Source organism: Megalobrama amblycephala, linkage group LG11 (genome assembly GCF_018812025.1).
Source record: "Megalobrama amblycephala isolate DHTTF-2021 linkage group LG11, ASM1881202v1, whole genome shotgun sequence".
NCBI classification, from domain to species: domain Eukaryota; kingdom Metazoa; phylum Chordata; class Actinopteri; order Cypriniformes; family Xenocyprididae; genus Megalobrama; species Megalobrama amblycephala.
This window is the reverse complement of record NC_063054.1, coordinates 3,073,235-3,094,295: the sequence shown is the minus strand read 5'-3', so window position 1 is coordinate 3,094,295 and position 21,061 is coordinate 3,073,235. Positions and strand designations below refer to the sequence as shown.

Here is a 21,061-nt window from a genome sequence, read left to right as displayed (position 1 = left end):
GGCCAATCGTTTACGCGATGATGTTTTTAAGGCCCTACCTCGTGCACAGATGATGTATATTAATATTATTCCTTTCAGTGCACCTAATAAATAGTCTTTTATCAGTTAGTAAAGACAGTTTCAAGTAATATTGCAAAAATGTATAAAACAAAACATCCTCTTTAGCACCTTTAAGCAGAGTTTTAACCACAGAAAGAAGTCAGTAAAACAGCTTGCAAACAAATATGTCACAAAATGTAAAACATATCTCAGGAAAGCCAATCAATGATCATAAATTCGATAGTTAGTGTGTGTGTGTGTATTGATGACTTCTGAGGAGGAAAGAAAACCTGAAGGAGATTGGTCTATTCAGTTGGCTTGAAAATCATTAACTAATTTCTAAAGTGGAATAATCGAACAAAGCCTACTGATTAATTAGTGTAATAATCGATGTAATCGTTCTAATAACCGTTAGATTAATCGATTATCAAAATAATTGTTTGTTGTAGCCATATTAACACTGATCTCCATCATGATGACTACAAACTTTATTATTTTCAGTAAATCATCAATATCTAAACCTCTGTTGATTCTCAATAAGAACGTCTGTAGACGTCTGACAGAAATAAAGCCTTCTTCCCAAAGTGCATCCTGGTGCCATGTGTTCCCCAGGTAAGCAACACGCGCACCAAGCCATCCACGTGATGGCAAAAGAAAACGTGATTCATCAGACCAGGTCACCTTCTTCCACTGCTCCGTGGTCAAGTTATAAAGCTATAAATACAGCTAATACCATTCTTACAATAAAGATCCTTTAAAGTATTGTTTCCTTGTCCATGTCCATTAAACACTCAAAATTCGTACTTCTCATAATGGCAAACTGGTGCTCTTCAGTTTGATACTGAATGAGTCCTGACAACATTTCAGTAGAAAACTTGAAAACAAGATTATCAACATTATCAGAAGGTTTTCTGTAACACATGATGTACACTTGTATGTCTTTAATCTGTCATTATGTTCCTAAAGATCTGACTGTAGGTATCAGGAAGTCTTGAGGATTTAACTCAGTCTGTGTCTTTAACCGTCTGTCATTATTCAGTCAGTATGGAGCTCAGTCAACTTCCTCTTGTGCTCTGTGAGTATTATTTTCTCTGCATGCATTTCAGTGGATGTTCATTGTTCTCATATTATGTAAAGGATTAGTATGAGGATAGTGGAAGCTGAGGAACGTGTGAAATGATGGTGTTTCACAAGCAAAGGACAAATATGCATTCATAAAATGCCTAAAGTGTAATACAAAGTTGATCAGCTCTATGTTCACACTGAAATAATTGTTAGATTTTCCTGTATTTGGCTGAGTTGTCACTTTGGGTGTCTTGCGAATTAGATTTTTCTAATACATAAAATAAGTATAAGCTTGACCAGAGATCTTGTGAGGAGAAGAATTTACTGAAGTTTAGCACAGATCTTCAGCAATGATGTTAGTCTGTCGATCTTCAGAGAATCTGAACCCACATCTCTGTCTGTGGGACAGACCTTTATACCTAAAGCTAATTTACGAACAGAAGACGTCATAGGGACCCATAAGAGAAATAAGCCGGTTGCCGCACAGGAAGAATTTTGCAAATAAGATCCCAGAGAAATATAAAATCAGGATAACCAGTGGATGAGTTTGATTATCTTTACCATGAACATTTAAAAATACACATAATCTTTCATGAGTTTTTTACTTTGTATTTTTAGTGCTGATAGTAAACATCCGCTCTGGACACACTGAAGGTGAGTGAATTTGATTAATAAATTTCATCACAAATGGGTGATTCTGTTAGAATCCAGGGGTCGGATTCACAAAACATTCTGAAGAATAAAATTCTTGTTTATTTTCAAATTTGAGAAAAAAAAGAATGTTTTTTTTATTTCCGAAAACGTTTCTTAAAATTGTTCTCGAGACAAAATTCAATATATTTATATTCCTGATAAGAATGTTCTTAAAAATCTTCATAAATAACTTCTTAAAGTCGGGATAACCTCCAACCTGTCTCCTGTTCTTATTATAAGAACTTTCTTAATTTCTTTCTTAAGAAGATTTTCATGCATTTTCATGAACATTAAGTTTTAAAGACATAAAACTTTGCATTTGTAAATAAAATATTTTAACACAAGTAAACAATTTAATAAAAAGTTAAAAAGATTTAATAAATATATTTTTGTCCTCCAAATGTATTGCAAATGTGACCATATCCCAAGTAATAGATGGAAAAATATATATTGTTTGTTTTGTATTATCCAAGTAAATACCTCATCCTTAGCTGGATAAATATCATACATCATTTTAAAATGAACTTTTTTACATTTTGGTAGAAAGGGAGAATAAAAGATATTTGATTCTGAATTCCTTTACTGATTTCCTACTGAGATGTTGAAAAATGTAATTTCTTCTTATATGACCAGGATAGCTTTCCTGAACAAGACAAATCCTTATAATCTTTTAAGTGTTCACTCCTTACCAATGTCACTTATTTTGCCTAAATTAAAATATCTTTTTAAAATATCTTTTTTTTTAATCAAATATCTTGGGAATGACCATAGAATATTTTGAAAACCCTTTTATATAATCATTGGTAAAGGTACACTTCTAATAACTTTCAAAGATCTTTTTTTTCTTCTTCTCACAATTAGAATTGAATTGGGTGAAGAAATCAATAAAATTCCCAAAACAGCCATTCTTATCCATCATGTGCAACACTGACCAAAATCCTCTTTGCCACCAATCTTCAAAAACAAACATTTTCTTTGAATTCTTATTGAATAAAGATTTCTCTATCGATTTCTCTGATCATAGATGGCAGGTTTGGTGACAGCACCACCTACTGGTCAGAAATGATACCAATTTATCTAACACTATTATACTTTCAAAACACTGCTTCATGAAGCTTCAAAGTTTTAAGAATCTTTTGATTCGAATCAGTGGATCAGAGCATGTATCAAACTGCCAAAGTCATGTGAAGTATTGAAATTTTGAAACATGATGTAACAAAGCCTCATTTACTGAAATAACGTGGTTTTGGTGCTCCGAACCACTGATTCAAAACAAAAGATTTGTAAATCTTCGAAGCTTCATGAAGCAGTGTTTTGAAAACGTCCATCACTAGATATTGTTGAATAAAGTTATTTTGTTTTTTTGGCACACAAAAAGTATTCTCCTCACTTTATAATATTAAGGTTGAACTACTGTAGTCACATGAACTGTTTTATGTCTTTAGTAGCTTTCTGGGCATGGAAAGTGTTAATGATCTGGCAATGCAGGCCTCACTGAGCCCTGGAGGTTGTGGGCAGGTGCAAACTGGTAGGATGCCTCCATTACCTGCAGTTCAGGGGGCCATGGCTGATCAGGCGGTTCGGGGCACCATGGCAGATCAGCACATTCGGGGCGCCATGGTGGCGTGGCCTCCATGGCGGTGTGGCCTCGGGCTCGGCCGCTATGGCCACGGGTATAAGGCCCCTCCCCCAAAATTTTATTGGGAGGTGCCACAGGTTTCTGGGCTGGAGCGAACTCTGGAGGGGCTCGTGGGCTGGTGCTGAGTCTTGAGCAGGTTCGAGGACTGGAGCGGAGTCTGGAGCTGACTCGGGGACTGGAGCCATCACTCTAGTTAAGGGCAGGAGCCATCATTGGACTCTAGTCAGGGGCAGGAGCCATTATGTGGGTGGCCAAAACCCACACAATTGCTTGTGTCATTAGGTACATTGCAATGCTCTCTGGTATAGGAACATGCACTGAGCTGAGTTCAAGGACTGGAGCAGAGTCTGGAGCTGACTCTGGGACTGGAGCAGAGTCTGGAGCTGACTCTGGGACTGTAGCGGAGTCTGGAGCTGATTCAGGGACTGGAGTGGAGTCTGGAGCTGACTCGGGGACTGGAGCAGAGTCTGGAGCTGACTCGGGGACTGGAGCGGAGTCTGGAGCTGACTCGGGGACTGGAGCGGAGTCTGGAGCTGATTGGGGGACCGGAGCGGAGTCTGGAGCTGATTGGGGGACTGGAGCGGAGTCTGGAGTTGACTCGGGGACTGGAGCAGAGTCTGGAGTTGACTCGGGGACTGGAGCAGAGTCTGGAGTTGACTCGGGGACTGGAGCAGAGTCTGGAGCTGACTCGCGGACTGGAGCAGAGTCTGGAGCTGACTCGGGGACTGTAGCGGAGTCTGGAGCTGACTCTGGAGCTGAGCGGAGCGGACTCTGGAGCTGAGCGGAGCGGAGTCTGGAGTTGACTCGGGGACTGGAGCGGAGTCTGGAGCTGACTCGGGGACTGGAGCGGAGTCTGGAGCTGACTCAGGGACTGTAGCGGAGTCTGGAGCTGATTCGGGGACTGTAGCGGAGTCTGGAGCTGACTCTGGAGCTGAGCGGAGCGGAGTCTGGAGCTGACTCGGGGACTGGAGCGGAGTCTGGAGCTGATCTGGGGACTGGAGCGGAGTCTGGAGTTGACTCAGGGACTGTAGCGGAGTCTGGAGCTGATTCGGGGACTGTAGCGGAGTCTGGAGCTGACTCTGGAGCTGAGCGGAGCGGAGTCTGGAGCTGACTCGGGGACTGGAGCGGAGTCTGGAGCTGATCCGGGGACTGGAGCGGAGTCTGGAGCTGACTCGGGGACTGGAGCGGTAACTAAACTCTGGTCAGGGACTGAAGCCATCACTGGACTCTGGTCATGGGCTGAAGCAGACACTGGAGCAGATTCAGTGGCTGGAAAAGACACTGAAGCGATTTGGGAGCTGGAGCTGACTCGGGGACTGTAGCGGAGTCTGGAGCTGACTCGGGGACTGTAGCGGAGTCTGGAGCTGATTCGGGGACTGTAGCAGAGTCTGGAGCTGACTCAGGGACTGTAGCGGAGTCTGGAGCTGACTCGGGGACTGGAGCAGAGTCTGTAGTTGACTCTGGGACTGGAGCGGAGTCTGGAGTTGACTCAGGGACTGGAGCGGAGTCTGGAGTTGACTCGGGGACTGGAGCGGAGTCTGGAGCTGACTCGGGGACTGGAGCGGAGTCTGGAGCTGACTCAGGGACTGGAGCAGAGTCTGGAGCTGACTTGGGGACTGTAGTGGAGTCTGGAGCTGACTCGGGGACTGGAGCAGAGTCTGGAGTTGACTCTGGGACTGGAGCGGAGTCTGGAGTTGACTCGGGGACTGGAGCGGAGTCTGGAGTTGACTCGGGGACTGGAGCGGAGTCTGGAGCTGACTCGGGGACTGGAGCAGAGTCTGGAGCTGACTCGGGGACTGTAGCGGAGTCTGGAGCTGACTCGGGGACTGGAGCGGAGTCTGGAGTTGACTCTGGGACTGGAGCGGAGTCTGGAGCTGATTCGGGGACTGTAGTGGTGTCTGGAGCTGACTGGGGGACTGTAGCGGAGTCTGAAGCTGAATCGGGGACTGGAGTTGACTCGGGGACTGGAGCAGAGTCTGGAGCTGACTCGGGGACTGGAGCAGAGTCTGGAGCTGACTCGGGGACTGTAGCGGAGTCTGGAGCTGACTCGGGGACTGTAGCGGAGTCTGGAGCTCTCTCTGGGACTGGAGCGGAGTCTGGAGTTGACTCAGGGACTGGAGCGGAGTCTGGAGTTGACTCAGGGACTGGAGCGGAGTCTGGAGCTGACTCGGGGACTGGAGCGGAGTCTGGAGCTGACTCGGGGACTGGAGCAGAGTCTGGAGCTGACTTGGGGACTGTAGTGGAGTCTGGAGCTGACTCGGGGACTGGAGCAGAGTCTGGAGTTGACTCTGGGACTGGAGCGGAGTCTGGAGTTGACTCGGGGACTGGAGCGGAGTCTGGAGTTGACTCGGGGACTGGAGCGGAGTCTGGAGCTGACTCGGGGACTGGAGCAGAGTCTGGAGCTGACTTGGGGACTGTAGCGGAGTCTGGAGCTGACTCGGGGACTGGAGCGGAGTCTGGAGTTGACTCTGGGACTGGAGCGGAGTCTGGAGCTGATTCGGGGACTGTAGTGGTGTCTGGAGCTGACTGGGGGACTGTAGCGGAGTCTGGAGCTGACTTGGGGACTGTAGCGGAGTCTGGAGCTGACTCGGGGACTGGAGCGGAGTCTGGAGCTGACTCGGGGACTGGAGCAGAGTCTGGAGCTGACTTGGGGACTGTAGTGGAGTCTGGAGCTGACTCGGGGACTGGAGCAGAGTCTGGAGTTGACTCTGGGACTGGAGCGGAGTCTGGAGTTGACTCGGGGACTGGAGCGGAGTCTGGAGTTGACTCGGGGACTGGAGCGGAGTCTGGAGCTGACTCGGGGACTGGAGCAGAGTCTGGAGCTGACTTGGGGACTGTAGCGGAGTCTGGAGCTGACTCGGGGACTGGAGCGGAGTCTGGAGTTAACTCTTGGACTGGAGCGGAGTCTGGAGCTGATTCGGGGACTGTAGTGGTGTCTGGAGCTGACTGGGGGACTGTAGCGGAGTCTGGAGCTGAATCGGGGACTGGAGTTGACTCGGGGACTGGAGCAGAGTCTGGAGCTGACTCGGGGACTGGAGCAGAGTCTGGAGCTGACTCGGGGACTGTAGCAGAGTCTGGAGCTGACTTGGGGACTGTAGCGGAGTCTGGAGCTGACTCGGGGACTGTAGCGGAGTCTGGAGCTCTCTCGGGGACTGGAGCGGAGTCTGGAGTTGACTCGGGGACTGGAGCGGAGTCTGGAGCTGACTCGGGGACTGGAGCAGAGTCTGGAGCTGACTTGGGGACTGTAGCGGAGTCTGGAGCTGACTCGGGGACTGGAGCGGAGTCTGGAGTTGACTCTGGGACTGGAGCGGAGTCTGGAGCTGATTCGGGGACTGTAGTGGTGTCTGGAGCTGACTGGGGGACTGTAGCGGAGTCTGGAGCTGAATCGGGGACTGGAGTTGACTCGGGGACTGGAGCAGAGTCTGGAGCTGACTCGGGGACTGGAGCAGAGTCTGGAGCTGACTCGGGGACTGTAGCAGAGTCTGGAGCTGACTTGGGGACTGTAGCGGAGTCTGGAGCTGACTCGGGGACTGTAGCGGAGTCTGGAGCTCTCTCGGGGACTGGAGCAGAGTCTGGAGCTGACTCAGGGACTGTAGCGGAGTCTGGAGCTGACTTGGGGACTGTAGTGGAGTCTGGTGCTGACTCGAGGACTGTAGCGGAGTTTGGAGCTCTCTCGGGGACTGTAGCGGAGTCTGGAGCTGACTTGGGGACTGTAGCGGAGTCTGGAGCTGACTCTGGAGCTGAGCGGAGCGGACTCTGGAGCTGAGCGGAGCGGAGTCTGGAGCTGACTCTGGGACTGGAGCAGAGTCTGGAGCTGATTCGGGGACTGGAGCGGAGTCTGGAGCTGACTCAGGGACTGTAGCGGAGTCTGGAGCTGATTCGGGGACTGTAGCGGAGTCTGGAGCTGACTCTGGCGCTGAGCGGAGCGGAGCTGGAGCTGATTCGGGGACTGTAGCAGAGTCTGGAGCTGACTCAGGGACTGTAGCGGAGTCTGGAGCTGACTCAGGGACTGGAGCAGAGTCTGTAGTTGACTCTGGGACTGGAGCGGAGTCTGGAGTTGACTCAGGGACTGGAGCGGAGTCTGGAGTTGACTCTGGGACTGGAGCGGAGTCTGGAGCTGACTCGGGGACTGGAGCGGAGTCTGGAGCTGACTCGGGGACTGGAGCAGAGTCTGGAGCTGACTTGGGGACTGTAGTGGAGTCTGGAGCTGACTCGGGGACTGGAGCAGAGTCTGGAGTTGACTCTGGGACTGGAGCAGAGTCTGGAGCTGACTCAGGGACTGTAGCGGAGTCTGGAGCTGACTTGGGGACTGTAGTGGAGTCTGGTGCTGACTCGGGGACTGTAGCGGAGTCTGGAGCTCTCTCTGGGACTGTAGCGGAGTCTGGAGCTGACTCGGGGATTGTAGTGGAGTCTGGAGCTGACTCGGGACTGTAGTGGAGTCTGGAGCTGACTCAGGGACTGGAGCGGAGTCTGGAGCTGACTCGGGGACTGTAGCGGAGTCTGGAGTTGACTCTGGGACTGGAGAGGAGTCTGGAGTTGACTCGGGGACTGGAGCGGAGTCTGGAGCTGACTTGGGGACTGTAGTGGAGTCTGGAGCTGACTCGGGGACTGGAGTGGAGTCTGGAGTTGACTCTGGGACTGGAGCGGAGTCTGGAGCTGACTGGGGGACTGTAGCGGAGTCTGGAGCTGAATCGGGGACTGGAGTTGACTCGGGGACTGGAGCAGAGTCTGGATCTGACTCGGGGACTGTAGCGGAGTCTGGAGATGACTCAGGGACTGGAGCAGAGTCTGGAGCTGACTCAGGGACTGTAGCGGAGTCTGGAGCTGACTCGGGGACTAGAGCAGAGTCTGGAGCTGACTAGGGGACTGTAGCAGAGTCTGGAGCTGACTCGGGGACTGTAGCAGAGTCTGGAGCTGACTCGGGGACTGTAGCGGAGTCTGGAGCTGACTTGGGGACTGTAGCGGAGTCTGGAGCTGATTTGGGGACTGGAGCAGAGTCTGGAGCTGACTCGGGGACTGTAGCAGAGTCTGGAGCTGACTTGGGGACTGTAGCGGAGTCTGGAGCTGACTCGGGGACTGTAGCAGAGTCTGGAGCTCTCTCGGGGACTGGAGCGGAGTCTGGAGCTGACTCAGGGACTGTAGTGGAGTCTGGAGCTGACTTGGGGACTGTAGTGGAGTCTGGTGCTGACTCGGGGACTGTAGCGGAGTCTGGAGCTCTCTCGGGGACTGGAGCGGAGTCTGGAGCTGACTCGGGGACTGGAGCGGAGTCTGGCGCTGACTCGGGGACTGTAGCGGAGTCTGGAGATGACTCAGGGACTGGAGCGGAGTCTGGAGCTCTCTCGGGGACTGGAGCAGAGTCTGGAGCTGACTCAGGGACTGTAGTGGAGTCTGGAGCTGATTTGGGGACTGGAGCAGAGTCTGGAGCTGACTCTGGGACTGTAGCGGAGTCTGGAGCTGATTTGGGGACTGGAGCAGACTCTGGAGCTGACTTGGGGACTGGAGCGGTATCTAAACTCTGGTCACGGACTGAAGCCATCACTGGACTCTGGTCATGGGCTGAAGCAGACACTGGAGCAGACTCAGTGGCTGGAAAAGACACTGAAGCGATTTGGGCAGGAAAAGACACTGGAGCGGATTCAGGGGCTGGAGAAGACACTGGAGCGGATTCAGGGGCTGGTACCAGTTCTGACCAGAAGTCAATTAGCCATTGGTCCTCTGCAGATTCTGGTGAGTTCTTAGGTGTGGCTGCGGCCATCTTGTCCGAGAGCTCAGGCGTGGCGGCGACCGTCTTGCGACGAGGCTCTGGGATGGCGGCCATTGTGCGATGAGGCTCTGGGATGGCGGCCATTGTGCGATGAGGCTCTGGGATGGCAGCCATCTTTATCACTGGACTGAGGACTTGAGGATTTGCTGAAGGACAGATATGGACGGATCCATTGGAAGGGTATGTGGAGGGAACCGGTGCGGGGTGAGTTGGTGAGGCCTCGTATGTTTCCGATGGGGCTGGATGAGGAGGATACTTCTTTACTTTAACTTCTTCAACTTCAAAGTTTGAACCGTTTAAATAGAGAATAAGATTTATAGACTCGACTAGGGAGAAATAACAAACAGGTTTGCTATAACGAATTGCATCCTCATCCAGTCCCATCCAAAAACACACACGAATAGAGGTGTCAGGCCAGCTCACCTGATAAGAGAGCTCAAGAAATTCCTCCACATACCTCTCCAAAGGACGACCATTCTGCCTCAGTTCCCACAGGCGGTCTTCAGCCAGGATCATATTGTTTTGGTCTGTTTGAGTCTCTATCGCTATTATCAACTATAATCTAACTTCACTGCACTGATAGAGCATATTAATTTCTTTTATTTGTCTTCTTTCATTGACAAGTATTTTCTACAGTATAAATGCATTTAAACTCTTCATTTTCTTCAATCTCTTGACTCTTCAGCAAAAGAGTTTTGAATCGCGCTGGCTCTCTTGAATCACAATTTCTTTCTGTTGCAAATCATGTGATTGGCTGTTTGTCACTATTGACATGCATTCATGTGCATGCACTCCACAAACTCAGGATCAAAACCTGAGTTGACAGTGAAAGATGATAATCAGCATCATGGTACCAATAAAGCCAGATTGGAGTGGTTTGGTTTTGTCAACTTGAAATTTTATTGAATTTATTTTAATTATTATTATTAGTTATTTTATTTATCACATTATTTTCACTGTTTATCGTTGTACAGAAAGACCAAAGCCCAGAGTGACCATTAAACCTGATCATCATGTATTCAGAGGAGAGACGGTCACTCTCAGATGTGACATTGATGCTGAAGGAGTCACTAGCTGGCGGTACAACTGGTATAAAGAAGGTTTATTCAGTTTTTTCACTGAACTACAGGAACACACATTCAGGTCTGTTTCTGAGTCTGACGCTGGTGAATACTTCTGTTATGGAACAGAGAATAAAGGTTCACGCAGGTCAGAAAGAGGTGATGATGTTACACTGACAGTATCAGGTGAGTTTGATCATCTCTTCTTAAACACACAAACGTTTAATATGTTATTATTTGCTTCTTCACATTAAGATAATTTTTTTTAACATAAAATTTTTCACATGATCTTCAAACCAAGTCTCAAAGTTGACAGGATTTTTGGATTTTCCACATACATTACCAAATAATGCCCTAAAAAAGTAGTCATGTTGTCTCTCGATGATTTTTCTTATTGATTTTTGTTGTTGTTGTTGTTGTTGTTTTTTTAATTTCACACCTTCGAATACGTCTAAACAAATTGCCAAATAGACGCTGTTTAATGCTGGTAAACAAAATAATAATGGCTAAACATATCAAATAATTTCATGGCTTTAAAACTTCTCAAGATTTGTCAGTCATTAATTACTCACCCTCATGTCGTTCCACACCCGTAAGACCTGCGTTCATCTTCAGAACACAAATTAAGATATCTTTGATGAAATCTGAGAGGTTTCTAAACCACACATAGACAGCAACATCATTACAACTTTCAAGGTCCAGAAAGACATTGTTAAAATAGTCCATGTGACTACAGTGTTTCAATCTTATATGTCATGAAGAAACGCTTCCGTCTTCTGAAAGTGATTTCAAAACACTGCTTCATGAAGCTTCAAAGATTTACGAATCTTTTGTTTTGAATCAGTGGTTCGGAGCGTGTATCAAACTGACAAAGTCACATGAACTATTGAAGTTTCAAAACACTTATTTAACGAAGCCTCATTTACTGAAATCATGTGATTTTGGTGCTCTGACATGAGCATGAGGAATTAATGACTGAATTTTCATTTTTGGGTGAACTAACCCTGTAAGTTTTCATGTAAACTGCTGCACCTGCACAACACTTTGTTAAATGGTGTGTCTCTGTGACTGCTGGTGTGGATGTTGGTGGTGTGACACTGTGGGTCGAGCTCTAGATTATTAACACAAAGACTATGGGTTTGAACCTTTATTGTCTTTTAAGTTTTTGCATTGTGCAATAATGTTAGTCTTTTTGACTCTATAATGTTTCTTGTCTATGAAATCAAAATGCATTAATAATTTACCATTGAGTGAATGAGATCATCTGTTGAAAACATTTCATAACTCATGCTCCCAAATTCCCAATAATTGTATATTGACAGATATTCCCAAACTGACTCAGACTCTGACTGTTGCGTATTTTCACTGTTTATTGTTGTACAGAAAGACCAAAGCCCAGAGTGACCATTAAACCTGATCATCATGTATTCAGAGGAGAGACAGTCACTCTCAGATGTGACATTGATGCTGAAGGAGGCACTAGCTGGCGGTACAACTGGTATAAAGAAGGTTTATTCAGTTTTTTCACTGAACTACAGGAACACACATTCAGGTCTGTTTCTGAGTCTGACGCTGGTAAATACTCCTGTAATGGAACAGCGTCTGAAGGATCGCGCTGGTCAAACATCAGTGATGAAGTTACACTGACAGTATCAGGTGAGTTTGATCATCTCTTCATAAACACACGTTTGCTTCTTCACATTAAAGGTAATTTTAACCAAAATTGTGTGACATGATCTTCAATCCAAGTCTCAAAGTTGGCTGGATTTTTGGATTTTTCACATCCATTACCAAATAACACACTAAAAACTGGTCATGGTATAGGCCTGTCTCAATGACAGTTATAGCTAAAATGTTCTTAAGGATAAAAAAAAATCCAAAGTGAACAAAACATGAACAAAACATGAACAGTACGTTACAAAGAAAATACTTGACAAGAACTCATAGCAAACATGAGGGCTTAAATACACAAAGACTAATGACAAACATGGAACACATGTGAACAATCAAGACAATGACCCAATCACAAAACAAACCGAGAAACCACATGACTAAATAAACCAATAGGTGTGTTAATCAGGAAGCAATCGATTGGCTAAAGTAACCGCCTGCAGGCGGGGAGGAGCTGAAAACAGAGACGTGGAGTCAGACACTTTCTGCTTTTTCTGACCCCAATAGAGTGCCTCAGGGATGACGCATATTTGTAGGCAAAACCCGGAAGCGAGTTAGCATAACTTTCTATAAATGTTGTGTTAATTTGTAAAGATTATCTTGATAGACAAAACGTGTAAGTGTCATAACCCTTTGTTAAACACAGAGCTTATTTTCTGCGATTTTCCAAAAGTCTATAGGAAAAATGCATAGGCTTTCAGTCGAGGGAACCCGTGCACCGCTAACTTCCGGGTTGGCCTACAAAAACGCGTCATCCCTGGGGCACTCTATAGTGAAAAAGAGTGTCATGATACTAAATACAGCTTTTTAAACAAGTTATATAAATCATTCATGTGTTGTGACTAGTAAAACCAAACAGACAGTTTTGAGGTGTGAAAAAAACACCAAAAACATTCACTCACAAAAATCCAATTTCTTCAGAAATATTGCATGGCCAAAATTTGTTAAGAATATAAAAATAAAAAGTGTCTTTTGACATTTACTTTGTCTTGAAAATAGTAACTCTACAGAACAACTGAAAAAAAAAAATGTAATAAAATGATCAGAGTTGCTGGACCTGCAGTAACAAAGTCCTTTGAACTACAACAGCAATTTGCAACACTTTGGTAGCTGATACTGTGTGTGTCTTTGACTGCTGGTGTAGATGTAGGTGATGATGTGAAACCCTGCTTTGAGCTCAGGGATACTAACCTAAAGAATGAGGGTTTGAAACTCACCTGGTCTTTGTTGTTCTTTAACTCTTTGCATTGTGCTGACTGAATGTTCACCTTGTTTGTTCCTGTAATTTCTGCCAGCAGCTTTATTACATAGTCTGTAAAATCAAAATGCACTAATAATTTACCAATGAGAGAGTGAGATCTGCTGAAAAACATTCACACCACGAGCTCCCACTGACTTTATATTGACAGATTCTCCCAATCTGACTCTGACTGTTGAGCCACAGAGGCCAGTGTTCACTGGAGACTCAGTTACTCTGAGATGTGTGCTGGATCAGTCACGGGATGGATGGGAGTTTCTCTGGAGTAAAAACTCAAACACTGAATCTACTGAAGCTGCAACTAAAACAATCAATCCTGTGAAAGTCTCTGATGGAGGAGAGTACAGGTGCAGAGCACAAAGAGGAGGATATTACACAGATTATAGTGAACCTGTAGCAGTGACAATATATGGCAAGTGTTTTTCATCACATAATGAACTGATCTGAGAACACAATAATGATTTATAAGACACTTGATAAGTGATTATAACAGCACATACTGATTTAGTGTTTTATAATCAAGTAACTGTTCATACAATAAAAAACAGCATGTTTTACTATTTGTATTTATTATATTATTTATCACATTATTTTCACTGTTTATTGTTGTACAGAAAGACCAAAGCCCAGAGTGACCATTAAACCTGATCATCATGTATTCAGAGGAGAGACAGTCACTCTCAGATGTGATATTGATGCTGAAGGAGGCACTAGCTGGCGGTACAACTGGTATAAAGAAAGTTCATTTAGTGTTTTCAGTGAACTACAGGAACACACATTCTGGTCTGTTTCTGAGTCTGACGCTGATAAATACTTCTGTTATGGAACAGAGAATAAAGGTTCACGCAGGTCAGAAAGAGGTGATTACGTTTCACTGACAGTATCAGGTGAGTTTGATCATCTCTTCTTAAACACACACACGGTTAACATGTTATTAATGAGTGATTTCTCAATTTCAGATCCCAAAGCAATTTTAAGTGTTTGTCCTCAGAAGTGGTTGACTGAAGGAGATCCAGTGACTCTGATCTGTGAGGTTAACAGCTTCTCTACAGGCTGGACATTCAGCTGGTTCACTGAAACTGGCTCATCAGGTCGGTTAAAATGTACATCATCTGAATTTAATTGTTTTATTGAAGTCAAACATATAATTTAATCTTAATATGTCTGAATAGACACACACACTGTTTATGTATAGGGCACATGCTTTGATGCCCAACACTTTCATGGGCAACAAACAGTGAAACCTACTTTGAGAACCCAATGCCTCATTACCATTCACTCCTCTTTAACAACATAAGAGCCATTGATCAAACCCTGATTAAAAGCAGCATTCAGTGTAATATGTTACCATATCATTGCGCTTAACACTGAGAATTTGAATAATTGTAATGTGACCATTGGGTGCGGATATCTGTACTATCGTTCAAAAGTTTGGGATCGGTAAGATTTTTAATATTTTTAAAAGAAGTTTCGTCTGCTCACCAAGATTGCATTTATTTAATTAAAAATACAGTAAAAACAGTAATATTGTGAAATATTATTACAATTTAAAATAACTGTTTTCTATTAGAATATATTATAAAATGTAATTTATTTCTGTGTTGGAAAAGCTGAATTTTCAGCATCATTACTCCAGTCTTCAGTGTCACATGATCCTTCAGAAATCATTCTAATATGCTGATCTGCTGCTCAAGAAACATTTATTATTATTTTCAATGTTGAAAACAGTTGTGTACTGTTTTTTTCAGGATTCTTTGATGAATAGAAAGTTCAAAAGAACAGCATTTATCTGAAATATAAAGCTTTTGCAACATTATGCACTGCAGTTCAAAAGTTTGGGGTCAGTAAGAATTTTTTGTTTTTTTTTTTTTTTTTTTTTAAATAATTAAAGAAATTAATACTTTTATTCAGCAAGGATGCATTAAATCAATCAAAAAGTGACAGTAAAGACATTTAAAATGTAACAACAGATTATATTTCAAATAAACGCTGTTCGTTTGAACTTTCTATTCATCAAAGAATCCTGAAAAAAAATATTGTACACAAATATTTTGTACATCTGTACACATTAAATGTTTCTTGAGCAGCAGATCAGCATATCAGAATGATTTCTGAAGGATCATGTGACACTGAAGACTGGAGTAACGATGCTGAAAATTCAGCTTTGCCATCACAGGAATAAATTACTTTGTGAAATATATTCAAATAGAAAACAGTTATTTTAATTTGTAATAATATTTCACAATATCACTGTTTTTACTGTATTTTTAATTAAATAAATACAGCCTTGGTGAGCAGACGAAACTTCTTTTAAAGACATTAAAAATCTTATCGATCACAAACTTTTGAACGGTAGTGTACATCACGGAAAATCATAGGTGCAGGTGGATGATTTGTTTTCACAGCGGATTCGGGTAACGTTAGAGCTGATCCGCGCATCTCTAGCATACAGCAACAAACTAAAACAAAACATTACAACTCACCAAAACGTGTGGAACCAAAGTTTTCTGAATTTTTCTACATTTGGATAGTGGCTCTTAAAGGGGAAATGCACAATAAATAATACAGTGGCATAGCTATATAGCCTAGACATTTTTTCCCCCAGAACGTTCTTGCGACCCGGTAGCAACTCTTCCACAGCCCGGTACTGGTTGGTGTCCTCTGCCTTAAGGTGTTACGTTCACATTTTCACTTTTTACAGATCTCAGCAATCGGTATCACCTCCTCTCAGACAGCAGCAGAGGAGCTGGAGGAAAATACACGGTCAGTTCTGCTGCTCTAAATCACACAGGAGTTTATGTGTGCAGAGCAGAGAGAGAAAAGCCAGCCTATAACACAAAATACAGCAACACACAACTACTGTGGGTCACCGGTGAGTTCACACAGAACTTAAAAAAGGGGTGCCCAACCCTGATCCTGGAGATCTACCTTCCTGCAGAGTTCAGCTCCGGCCTTGCTCAACACATCTTTCTGTAATTATCAAGTGCTCCTGAAGATCTTAAAGGGATAGTTCACCCAAAAATGAAAATTTGATGTTTATCTGCTTACCCCCAGGGCATCCAAGATGTAGGTGACTTTGTTTCTTCAGCAGAACACAAATGATGATTTTTAACTGCAACCGTTGCCGTCTGTCAGCCTTATAATGCGTGTCAGCGGGAACTTTGTCTATAAGAGTCAAAAAAACATGCACAGACAAATCCAAATTAAACCCTGCGGCTCGTGACGACACATTGATGTCCTAAGACACGAAATGATCGGTTTGTGCGAGAAACCGAACAGTATTTATCAAAGCAGTTGGACATAGTGGTATTTTAGAGGTAAAAAATGATGTAAATACTGTTCGGTTTCTCGCACAAACTGATCATTTCGTGTCTTAGGACATCAATGTGTCGTCACGAGCCGCAGGGTTTAATTTGGATTTGTCTGTGCATGTTTTTTTTACTCTCATAGATTTTGTTCCCATTGACATGCATTATAAGGCTGACAGATGGCAACGGTTGCAGTTAAAAATCATCATTTGTGTTCAACTGAAGAAACAAAGACACCTACATCTTGGATGCCCTGGGGGGTAAGCAGATAAACATCACATTTTCATTTTTGGGTGAACTATCCCTTTAAAAAGCTGATTCAGGTGTGTTTTCTCAGGGTTGGAGCTAAACTTTGCAGGTAGGTAGATCTCCAGGAACAGGGTTGGGCACCCCTGACTTAAACCATTGGTTTGTCTTTAATAAAGAAAATGAAAAATGTTTTCAAACATTTCCAAATTTTAGCTGTAATTGTCTTGTCAGGTGTTTCTCCTCCAGTCTCTCTGATCATCAGTCCCAGCAGAACTCAACACTTCACATCTGTCTCTCTCTCTCTGAGCTGTGAGGACCAGAGTAACTCTGATGGATGGAAAGTCAGAAGTTACACAGACAGCGGGTGGTTGCAAGAATGTTCATCATCAGTGTTTGGATCACAAACAGGATCTACATGTACAATCAGATCCACCAGCACATGGGACACTGGAGTGTACTGGTGTCAGTCTGAATCTGGAGAGAAATATCATCCTGTTAATATCACTATACACTGTGAGTCTGTATTTATTAATTTCACTTGAGTTTACAATCATTGCATGAAGCAGGTTGATTTAACAAGAGCAGGAAGTATTAGATACTAATGTAAGCAACCAGCCAGAACATCAACTGAATAGCAACATACTAAAACCACTCAGTATAAACACTCAACATAGGCACTTTATTATTATTATTTTTAAATATGAAGTATTTTTTTTATTTTGTCTCATTTTTATTTTGTTTCCATTTTGTTGATATATCACATGTTTGATGTGATTCTGTAGCCGGTGTGATTCTGGAGAGCCCTGTCGATGCTGTGACTGAAGGAGATAATCTGACTCTACACTGTTCATATATGAACATATCAAACCTCAGAGCTGATTTCTATAAAGATGGATCACTCATCCAGAGTCAAACTACAGAGATGATCATCTCTACTGTCTCACAGTCACATGAGGGCTTCTACTCCTGCAAACACCCAGAGAGAGGAGAGTCGCCCAAGAGCTGGATCTCAGTCAGAGGTGAGAGTCGTGAAACTCATGTATTTCTTCATATGTCCTCGTTCAGATACAGTGCATGATAAAGTGCTTGTGCGTCTCTTTTTCAGGGTCTCGTTCAGACCTCTCTGTCCTCAAGATACTCAGTTCTGTACTGGCAGCTTGTCCATATCTGCTAGTGACGGTCGTGCTGATTTACAAATGCTGCAGAATGAGAGGTCAAACACCCCAGTGATTTATTATCATTATATTTAATTGGCCGACAAATCAGTCAAAAGAATCATTATTATTATGTGATGTCACGTTTGGCTTTGCTCACTGAGGGTTTGTTCTTTGTAAAGCTGCTTTAAAAACTGTCAAAACTGCTTTACAAATACTTAATTGTCAAATTTGGTTAAATTAATGTACTTAAAAGATGATGATGGTAGTTCATAAAAGCAAGAAAAAGGAGTAAATGCTGAGATATTTGATCAGTGTATTTAACAGTTACATGAAGAGGAAGAAACTTTAATCTGATATTAACTTGTTGTGAAGGTCAGAAAACTTCTAGAATCTCTCAATGTCTCTTTCACAAGCTCAGGCAGATCATTATGACTGTAAAAGTCATGTTTTAGGAGCGACAACTTCAATCCCCTTTATTGTTGTTGTTCTGAGTGTGAATGACATACAGGAGTCACTCCTGTTTTCCAATGTCTGACATTTGTCATGTTACGGTTGTTAAAGTCAGCATGAATCAGCTTTCCCAACTCACTTAACTTCCACTGATTCCATTTCCATTTGATTTTATCCACCAGGAATTGATTGTAAAAAGTATGTTAAACTTTGGAATAGCTAAGAAAAGGTAAATTTTGATTTCATGTTGACTTTAACAAGGGACACAGATGTTTTAATCTTTTTGCTGTTTTTGACCAATAAAATATTATTGGTAATATGGACCAAACCCCCTTCATTTAGCTTTAGCATCACAATACATCCCCGTCCTCTCACAGCTTCATTCCTGCAATCTTATTTTCCTCTTTTAATATCTATATATTTTATATAAATAACAAGGCAGTGACTGTTTATTAAGTTTTGAATGTCTTATCTTACTCTCTAAAAAATGGGTGGGTTAAAAACAAACCAAGTTGGGTTGAAAATGGACAAAACCAGCGATTGGGTTGTTTTGACCCAGTGGTTGGGTTAAATGTTTGCCCAACATGCTGGGTAGTTTTAACTCAACTATTGTTTAGAAATGACTATATGACTGACTTATAATGAATCCAAAATAGGTTTAAAAATTAGACACATAATTACTAGATATTATAGTAATATAGCCATATAGTAATTTTAAACAATAGTTTACCCAGCATGTTGGGCAAACATTTAACCCAACCACTGGGTTTGTCCATTTTCAACCCAACTTGGGCTGTTTTTAACCCAGCATTTTTCAAGTGTAAATTACTGCTATTTACCAGCATATTTCAGTAGCTTTTCAGTATTCATTTATAAGTGAAAGTTTAATATTTTTATTTTGTTCTGCTTTATGTAATACAGTGCAGTCCTTTACAATGTTTGCATGTTTCACATTATAACCACATGAACACACTTTAAGCATGTATTGTATTTGTAAGCATATTCCTTATTTTAGTGTAGCTATACGTCTCCTGACTTGTATTGCTGCAATGTTTCTTATTTTAACTGTTTACTTTTTAATAAAGAAACTTTTTAAAAGATTCTGCTGTCTTGAGTTTTCACATAAAAACAGAAGAACAATGGACTATAATGAATCAAGTTTACAGCATAAAACTACTGTAATCTACAGAAATTATTATATTTATATTGAGTGAAAAAGAATATATATAACTATATAATGTTTAAAAAAATCTTGAACATGCATTATTATTACTATTATTATTATATTTACAGCCAATGAGTTCACTAAGTAATGTCTAAGTAATTGAGAAAATCTGTAATAAGGTTAGAGATTTATGAAAAACCTTTGAGCAAAGATACAAATAAGCACCAATAATTTAGATTCTTATGTGTGGAGTGTCATTCTGCATGAAGCACGAATAAAACAAGATCTGAAAACATCTGATGTGAGTTTCTCTCCACATCAGTTTATCTTTCTATAGCACTTTATCTTTCACTCTCAGTCTGCTAGTTAAATGAATCATTCAACAATTTAGGGTACATGTCATGTCCATCAATAATAATTTTCTTCAAATTATATTTTGTCCATAAAGAGAAAGCAGAAAGCATTACAGTTTGCTTGAAATTGCCTTGATGTCTCTTAAAATATTAGTTCACTTTCAAATGAAAATTAGCCCAAGCTTTATATTAATTATATTAATTAACATCCTGATGCATCTGAGCTTTATAATGGCAGTGAACAGGATCAATGAGTATGAGCTGAAGAAAGTGCCTCCATCCACATCCATCCATCATAAACGTACTCCACACGGCTCCAGGGGGTTAATAAAGGCCTTCTGAAGAGAAGTGATGCGTTTGTGTGAGAAAAATAACCATATTTAACAAGTTATGAAGTAAAATATTTAGCTTCCGCCAGACCGCCTTCCATATTCAAGTTACTAAGAAGTGTAAACTGGCGTCGCGTCAGTTATATACCTTTTCCGTAAGTTGACTTTCCGTAAGCTTTTTGCAAGTTTTACACTGTCTTCGAAGCTTGATATTTGACTTCATAACTAAATTCATAAAAAATATGGATTTTTTTTTTTACACAAACACATAGTTTTGCTTCGGAAGTCTTTTATTAACTCCCCGGAGCCGTGTGGAGTATATATTTATGATGGATGGAAGCACTTTCTTCAGCTCATACTAGTGACCTCCGTTCACTGCCATTATAAAGCTCGGATGCGTCAGGATATTTATTAATATTTCTCCGATTCATCAGAAAGAAGAAAGTCATACACACCTAGGTAGGCTTGAGGGTGAGTAAATCTTGGGCTAATTTTCATTCGAAAGTGAACTAATCCTTTAGAACACAATTTAAGATATTTTCGATGAAATCCGATGGTATCTGATCCACACATAAGCTGCAACGACATTGTTTTGTTTTTGCGCACGAAAAGTATTCTTGTCGCTTCATAACATTAAGGTTGAACCACTGTAGTAATGCTAACTACACTGTAAAAAAAATCCCAGTAAAATTTACGGTAAAAAAACGGCAGCTGTGGTTGCCAGAACTTTACCGTAAAAAATACAGTAGCAATTTAAAAAAAAAAAAATCTGTAAAATTTACGGTAAAATAACATATTTCATTGATACTGATATAATGTTAATTTACCAACCTAATGAAGTACTAATATCTGTTTTGTAC

General features: G+C 42.6%; 1 protein-coding gene across 1 annotated transcript; it reads left to right on the top strand.

The window, feature by feature from the left end:
• Positions 1-1,017: 1,017 nt before the first annotated feature.
• Positions 1,018-19,455, top strand: LOC125278927 (B-cell receptor CD22-like). Its single transcript, XM_048208332.1, has 11 exons — positions 1,018-1,114; positions 1,723-1,758; positions 10,175-10,447; positions 11,645-11,917; positions 13,342-13,606; positions 13,809-14,077; positions 14,150-14,281; positions 15,892-16,062; positions 16,979-17,260; positions 17,530-17,766; positions 17,853-19,455. Exons 1-11 carry the CDS (start codon positions 1,084-1,086, stop codon positions 17,975-17,977), a joined length of 2,094 nt encoding a protein of 697 aa, XP_048064289.1. The 5' UTR covers positions 1,018-1,083; the 3' UTR covers positions 17,978-19,455.
• Positions 19,456-21,061: the final 1,606 nt, after the last annotated feature.